Raw genomic sequence first — 8,640 nt, forward strand, 5'->3', positions numbered from 1 at the left:
AATTGACTGAATAATAATTATACGTTCCTAAAATTCCCAAAAGAAATCATAGAATCCTAGAGTTATTTACATTAGAATTCTATTATTAGTTGGCTTACTTTTTTATTTACATACGTCTGAAATTTTGGAAATATTTTTTAACCTTTTCTTTAATTTACCTAGATTATGGATGTGACGACCCGACCCGTCGTCTCATGTATTACAGCCCTGTTTTCCCTAATTATTGCTTCTTCATGTTTCATTATTGCCATCGGGTGAGTTAGAGTTGAATTGGATTGGTTTGGATAGGAAATGAGACACTTAGTCTCTTTAAGGAAGGCTTATGTTGGAAAAGTCAATCGGATGTTGACTATTGAGTTAGAGGGCTCGGATGCGAATTCCGGTGATTCGGCTAGCTTCGGGGGATGATTTGTGACTTAGGAGTGTGATCGGAAGTTAGTTTGGAGGTCCGGAGTAAAATTAGGCTTGAATTGGCAAAGTTGGTATTTTGGCGAATTCCGGTGGATAGGTGAGATTTTGATCCGAGGGTCGGAATGGAATTCCGAGAGTTGAAGTAGCTCTGTTAGGTGATTTTGGATATGCGTGTAAAATTTCAGGTTATTCGAACATCGTTTGGTCGGGTTTTTGATCGAATGCGTATTTCGGAAGTTTATAAGAAACTTAGGCTTGAGTCNACCAAGTTGCATTCGGAAAGCATGACACATAAGTCATCAACATCATCATGCTTTTCAACCATGTTTGCTTGACCCTTCTTCTTGTCTTTCTTCGGAGCACGACACTCCATAGATTTGTGTCCGGCTTTTCCATAGTTGTAGCAATTTCCACTGAACCGCTTCTTGCTTGGGTTGTATTTCGGTCCAGAAGCCTTCTTCCTCTTTTTGTTCTCTTCAACAATATTTGCTCCCATTATTGTTGAGTTTCCACGGCCTCTCTTTTCAGCAGCTTTGTTGTCCTCTTCGATTCTTAATCGAACAATGACATCTTCAAGAGACATCTCCTTGCATTTGTGTTTCAAGTAGTTTTTGAAGTCCTTCCACAAAGGAGGCAACTTCTCAATCATCGCTGCTACTTGGAATGCTTCATTGATGACAAGACCTTCAATGAAATTTCTGTTAGTAAAAATACTAAGATTACTACTTTCAACATCAGTATTAATTTGATTTATACCTTCAGCAAGGAGATCGTGAATAATCACTTGCAATTTCTGGACTTGGGTAATAACAGACTTGCTATCTACCATTTTGTAGTCCAAAAACTTTGCAGCAACGAACTTCTTCAACCCGGAAGAAGCGGAGTTTGAGTCGCATAAGCGAAGTCCGGGTTCTTAAGTGAAGACCGCATAAGCAGAAATTTGGCCGCATAAGCGGTAGCGGGACCGCAGAAGCGAAAAGGACTGTTGGCAGAGGGGTTTTAATATTATATTTTCTCCGCGAGCAAGAGGTAGTTTCTACCATTTTAAGCGACTTGGAGAGCTTTGGGCGAGGATTTTCGAGGTTTTTGACTGAGAATCAGTTGGAGGTAAGTCTCTTGGCCTAATTACTCGAGTTTATGGTAAATTTATCATAGAAATCAGTAGAATTTCATCAAAAACGGGTCAAGCTAGGGCTTGGAAAGCTGTGATGTAAAAATGGAATTTGGAGGGTCAAACGAGCTCTGATTTTGGTAAATTTTATATGTACGGACTCGTGGCGAGACGAGGAATCCGGTGATGTAAATTTTGTAATTTTTCGAGAAGTGAGCCCGGGGCTCGGATTTTGCCAACTTCGTGAATTTTAGTGTTTTTCGAGTCTTTTTGATTGGGTTATGTTTCTTTAGCCTATTGTAACATATTCGTTTTGGTTTTAATCAGATTCGGCGTGCAAAGAGGTTGATTTGAAAGGCAAAGGCATAGCGAGCTAGACTTGTGGCCGGCTTGAGGTGAGTAATAGATGTAGATGATGACCTGAGGGTTTGAAACCCCGGTATATCACATTGTGACGCTATATTGAGGCGAGACACATACTCTATGACGAGTGCGGGGTCGATTGTGACTGGGGATCGTTTCGAATTATGTTCGTACTGCGTTCTTGACTAGAAATTGTTTGGTAATCATCCTACTTGGATTTTATGAATTGTTTGGGGCTTTGTGCCTATCATGTGCATCCTTCAGGGATCCTTATCACTGTTTTCATGATGCTTAGCATATTTCATGATATCAGTCCTGAGTTAGACACTGCTTTGAAATGTTTAGTAAATATATAAAGGCTTAAACACATAGCTCTATAATTCCTAATAATTAAAACTAAAAATGAACAATTTGACTGTGCCCGAGTGGCTTGCATGCATATATATATTTGGACTGAGTATGGAACGGGCTGCACGCCGCAGCGAATGCTATGCGCTTGGGCTGTAGGAGCCCCTCCGAAGTCTGAACCCCCACAGTGAGCGCGGGTACCCAAATGGATCGGGCTGCGCGCTGCAGCGGTCATGTGCATTGCATTGCATTCATGCATTTTATATCTGTTGGTCTTAATTGTCATTGTCTGCTGTTGTTTCATCCTTTAACGTGCTGAATCGTTGATTATAGCTTTATATTGTAATATTTCGGGATTTCTTACTTTCAGCCATTATATATTTTTATTACTCACTGAGTTGGAAGTACTCACTTTACTCCCTGCACCATGTGTGCAGATTCAGGTGCTCCAGAGACTTAGTGGAGCTGTTTGCTGTTTTCGTGAGGTTTATTTTCAGGAGTTGTGAGGTAGGTGTCTGACGTCCGCAGGACCCGACTCCTCCCCTTTATTTCATTTATCTTTCCATATCCTAGACTTCTTTATTACTATGGATATAGTACGCTGTTACATCTAGAGGCTCTAGACTCGTGACTCCAGATCTATTGGGGAATGTTTGGATATTCGTTATTATTTTCTGTACTATTTTATTTAGTTTCGGATTGGAACCTTGATATTTGCTATTTTAATCGTATTATTGTTAACGGATTGCGTATTTGGGTTGAGAGTATTTAAATTGGTCGGGCTTGCCTGGCATTAGTATTGGGCGCCATCACGACCGGGATTGGGGTTGTGACAATAGATATATTTCTTTTTAACCCCTTATACAATTTAATAACTGTCTCTAAATTTCATAATGTATATATCTTCTCTTATATAATCACTACACAAAAAAAACCGGAAGCTAAAACGCTCGTAGCTAGCAGAATTTCTTGATAATCCGTTGCTAATCCGTCGCAAAATGAGATAGCGATGGATTTTTCTGTTTAGCTACAGAATTTGTCGTCGCTAAAACCTAATTTTTTAGTAGTGAATAGTTAATTTTAAAGTACTAAATATTACATAATATAATATGGAAAGTATTATAGTTATGTTACATAATTAAATATAAAAATAATTTATATAAGCTCAAATCTTAATGAATTTTAAAGTCCTATATATTTGAACTTCCTACATAGTTCAAATAAGTAAATATTTATTAGCAAAATTTTAGTTGATTTAAAAGTTCCGAATATTAAAAAAATAATTAAATTATAATTTTGTCCAATTTAAAATCTCTACTGGTAAGGTCAAATATTCTAGAAACAAAAAAATGGAAAAGTTCATACTTGACTTCAAATTCATTATATTATATTCTTAAATTATTATAATATACTCTTATACATAGTTCTTTTTTGAGTAATATACTTATAGTGTTAACCTCCATTTGCTTTATAACTATTGCGTAATTAAGAATCCAATAATCACATGAAATTCGTCTTTCGAATTTGATAGGAAGAAGTATCACTATTGTAATTTGGAACTGAATTGAATTGGGATTTAGTTGTCTTATTCTTTTTCTAGCTGACGTCAAATAAGTTTCTACGTATATTTAATTGATTTTAATCCTAAATATTAGGATTTCATAGGATTTTCAAATAGGAAAATATTTAATAACCAAAGTTTTAGTTAATTTTAAAGTTCTGTATATTAGGAAAGTAATTAAATGACTATTGCTAAATAGTAGAAAAATAATTAAGTCTATCTCTATACATTATAAAAATAATTAAACTTCCACATTAAATAAACGCATACAGATGAAAAGTTGGAACTTAGATTGGTATTAGAAGTTTGTTCAAGTTCATATACTTATTTCCAACGTTACCACTTTTTAGTTGGAATAGAAGTTACGGATATTGGTAGAGTAGGAATTTACACGCGGTATATCTAGAGTTTAAATTGGGAAAGAATTCCATATAGGGTAATATTTTATACAATTATATCCACCTTTAACTCAAATATTTAAGGGCATAAAAGTCTATCAAAGTTAGAAGGATATTTTAGTCGTTCAACATTTAGCATAAATTATTCGTGCTTTTATAATAATATAGATAGATATAGATAATAATAATAATAATAATAATAATAATATTTATATAATAATGATAATAATAATAATTCGATGACCCAACATTTTCTTAGCAAATAGACATAATTCCCTTTTTTCCAACCATTCAAAAAGTTAAAATAGGAAAATTTAATTTAGAATTTTATGGAACTCTTCCCTTTATATTAGATTTGTTACGTTATCCCAGTCACATTTTACTTCTCAATTTTATGTTGTGGAAATACTTGGTAAATAGCAGAAGAAGAAGAGCCAAAACACCAAATCCAGTTAGCACATATCTGAGATGGGCATGTCATGACTCATGAAAAAGCTGTCCTGCGATGGATATAAAGCTTTTCTCTTCTGGACATCATTGCCAAACAAATTCCCTCAACATGTACCACCTTTGCACTTCCTTTTTCGTAATCTTTACCAAAAACCCATATTTAGGCATACCCTTTTGCGCATCAAATGCACTTTTATTACCTCTAGAAATCCCCTGGCTTGTGGTTACACTTACCTTGCCACCCAACTGTTTGATAAAATTCCGCAAAGAAGAGTTCAAGATTTCAAGAATGCCAAAGGCCATGAAATATTTCAACTTGCTAAGTTGGTTAAAGAAAAGCCTGATATCTTAAGTACTTCACAAATACATGGCTTAGCGCTCAAAGCGGGCATGCTAGCTCATTTGCCCACTGTAACTACTCTCCTCATCATCTATTCAAGAACCAAGCATTTTAACTCTTCATTGACTCTCTTTGCTGAAATTATAAGTAAAGATGTGGTAACATGGAATGCTATCATGACAGCATGCATAAAGAACAAGTTTTTCGAATTTGCAGTGAAATTCTTTGCTGAAATGGTGAATGAAGGAAAGGAGTTTGATTCTGCCACGCTTGTGATTGTCATTTCTGCCTTGTCTAATATGAGATATTTGAGGAAGGGGATGATTGTTCATTGTTTAAGTATGAAAATGGGAATGTTTTTGGATTCGCTTTTGGGAAATGCTCTTATTGATTTTTATGCAAAATGTAGTGATTTAAGCTCATCGGAATGTGTTTTTGGAGAAGTAGAATGTAAAGATATTGTTTCATGGAATTCAATAATTAGTGGTTGTATTTATAATGATCATTCTGAGAAGTCATTGTGGTACTTCAAGCAGATGGCTAATTTGGAAAAAGGCGCTGATAGTGTGAGTCTTTCTTGTGCTATTGCGGCTTCTGCTTGTTTAGATGAGTTTAGATGTGGTCAGGTTATTCAAGGATGGGGAATAAAGCTAGGGTATGAGGAAAGCTGCCACCTTTCAGTTGCAAATTCTCTCATTTCATTGTATTCCCAGTCTGGGAACATTGATGCCGCTGAATATGTCTTTAATATAATGAAGCAGAAGGATATAATAACATGGAATTCGATGATAAATGGATTCTCTTTGAATGGAAAAGTCGGTGAAGCGTTTGATGCTCTTCATGAAATGCAGTTCACAAGAACTCTAAAACCTGATGCTGTGACGTTAATTTCCATTATTCCGCTAGCTGCAGAATTCATGCTATTGAAAAAAGGGAAAGCTATTCATGGTTTCACCGTCCGGAGAGAGATGGGAACAGAACTGTCGGTGATAAATGCTCTCATGGATATGTATTTTAAGTGCAAAAGGGTCAAGGACGCTGAGCATCTCTTCTTAAATATGGCAATGAAAGATCTAGTTTCATGGAATACCATAATATCTGGGTATTCCCAGAATGGCTTGTGTAGAGAAGCTCGGTCTTTGCTTAAGAAGTTCCATAGTTGGAACTCAGAATGCAGCTTGTCAACTCTTCTAGGAATTCTTCCTGCTTGTGATTCGCCCAACTTAATCCAATTTGGAAGGTTGATCCACTCGTGGGAGGTGAAGTTGGGATTTATAAATAATATCATCATAGTAAATTCCCTGATTTGCATGTATATTTCTTGTGGAGATCTAGTAGCTTCTTTCAATTTGCTGGAGGAGATAGCTTATATTGCTGCTGTGGATAGCTGGAATACCATGATCTCGGGATGCACCCAGAAAGGCCACTTCTGTGAAGCTTTAAATGCTTTCAAGTTAATGAGGCTCAAGTTCAATATCAACCATGATACTATTACTCTAGTCAATGTCATACCAGCATGTGGAAATCTTGAATTGACATGTGAAGGAAAGTCAGTTCATGCCCTAGCTTTAAAGACCTCAGCTGGTCAAGATATTCGTGTGCAGAATGCTCTCATTACTATGTATGGAAAACTGAGTGACGTGGAAAGTGCAAGATTAGTGTTTGAACTTTGTTTTCATCATAACTTATGCTCATGGAACTGCATGATATCTGCTTTAGCTCAGAACAATAATGCTAAAGAAGCAATAGGAGTTTTCCGTTTACTCGAGTTTGAACCAGATGAGATCACCATGGCTACCGTTCTTTCAGCTTTTCGACAACTTGGACTTATTAGACATGGGAAACAGATCCATGCACACCTCATCAGATGTGGTTTTTACAAAAATGCGTTTGTATCAGCTGCACTTGTGGATATGTATAGCAGCTGTGGCAGGCTAGACATTGCTCGTCGAGTGTTTCAGAATTCAGCAGAGAGATCTGTTGCTGCTTGGAATTCCATGATTTCTGCATATGGCTTTCACAGCAATGGTCAGAAAGCAATTGAAATCTTTCATGAGATGATTGATTCGGGACTTACTCCATCAAAAGTCACATTTATCAACTTATTAACGGCTTGCAGTCACACAGGGCTTGTTGACCAGGGGTACTGGTATTACACTCGTATGCTTGATGAGTTCGGAATTCAACCTTCCACAGAGCATCATGTCTGTGTAGTTGATATGTTAGGCCGATCAGGGAGGCTGCAGCAAGCATATAATTTTATCAAAGACCTTCCCAGTCAACCTGATCCAGGAATCTGGGGTGCTTTGCTCAGCGCTTGCAATTATCATGGTGATCTTCAACTGGGGAAACAAGTAGCGAGCATACTCCTTTTGTTGGAACCTGAGAATGTCGGGTATCATCTGGCACTGTCCAACATATATGTTGCTAGTGGAAGCTGGAAGGAGGCTGGAGAGTTGAGGGACATTGTTCATCTAAAAGGGTTAAAGAAAGCTGCTGGTTACAGTCTTATTGATGTTGGCACCACCTGAAACATCATCAAAACCTCATGCAAAGAGTTTATCTTCTAAACTACCACCAAGTCAGCCTGAGTCTATTTTCTAAATGTTCAGGCAATCAGCCTGCTCACCTTTGAAGGACTGGCGTGGTGTAGAAATTTTTGGTTTAGTGGAGCAAAGCAGCTAACAGAACTTTTTGTCGAGCATCTTATATAAATTATCCAGCTTCTATTGGCCTTTGTTGCTGGTAGAACTTGATGATCCGCGTTAATACAAAATTTTCCAAATTATTTCTTTTCCCCCTTAGTCTGATGGACATAAACAGAGCATTTGTGATGTTGATTTCATATAGCCGATCCAACTAGCTTGGGATTGAGGCTGGATAGTTGTTCTTCCCCCTTAGTCTGGTGAGAAAATTACGTCAGTGTAGGATGAATGTGAGATTTTGAGCTTTAAAAGATTTACCGTTTGGCCATAAAAAAAGATTCCTTTCTTTTCCGAATTTCGAAGTCAGTGTTCTGACCATGAAAATTTCGAATTTTTCGGAATTTTGAAAACTCCAAAAAGCTATTTTTTAAATTTTCACTTCAAAGCACTCACAAAAATTCAAAAAACAGCTCCAAAGTATTTTCATGTACAAACACAACTCAAATTTTCAAATACCATTTTCAACTTGAAAAAAAAATTCACTCTTTTGGAATTTCACATTTCTTATGTCCAAACGCCCACTTATTATTTATTTGGAATTTCATAATTCTTATGTCCAAACGCCCACTTATTATTTATCAACACTAAAATGAAACGAGCCTTATTAGAGTGAAATAGATGTTGAGGATTTGTATAAGCGACCATGAGGAGCAGGTGATTGTTTGATATCCTTTTTTGTTGTATAACTTATTGCAAATATATAAGTGAAACATCTTTTCGAAATTTCTTCATTTTATAGTGAAAGGAAAATTTCTTTTTTGATCCTCAATTATGCTTAATTCCAAGATCAAGACCTTTTGTTCATATGTCGTTAACATATTCAAAGAAATTTAATAATCTCATAGGATTTTAATGTCTTCTACCCCTTCACTCATCGCGGTCTTATTAAAGTCCCAACAATCCATCTTTTACACCCTCAAATTTGTCACTGATCCTTGAAAATACTTGCACCA

The 8,640-nt window shown here is 36.5% G+C and overlaps 1 protein-coding gene across 1 annotated transcript; it reads left to right on the top strand.

Moving 5' to 3' along the window:
- Positions 1–4,505: 4,505 nt before the first annotated feature.
- On the top strand, positions 4,506–7,941 carry LOC109212755 (pentatricopeptide repeat-containing protein At4g19220, mitochondrial). The gene has a single exon (XM_019376426.1). It carries the CDS (start codon positions 4,679–4,681, stop codon positions 7,511–7,513), a length of 2,835 nt encoding a protein of 944 aa, XP_019231971.1. The 5' UTR covers positions 4,506–4,678; the 3' UTR covers positions 7,514–7,941.
- Positions 7,942–8,640: the final 699 nt, after the last annotated feature.

Source organism: Nicotiana attenuata, unplaced genomic scaffold (genome assembly GCF_001879085.1).
Source record: "Nicotiana attenuata strain UT unplaced genomic scaffold, NIATTr2, whole genome shotgun sequence".
In the NCBI taxonomy this organism is placed as follows: Eukaryota; Viridiplantae; Streptophyta; class Magnoliopsida; order Solanales; family Solanaceae; genus Nicotiana; species Nicotiana attenuata.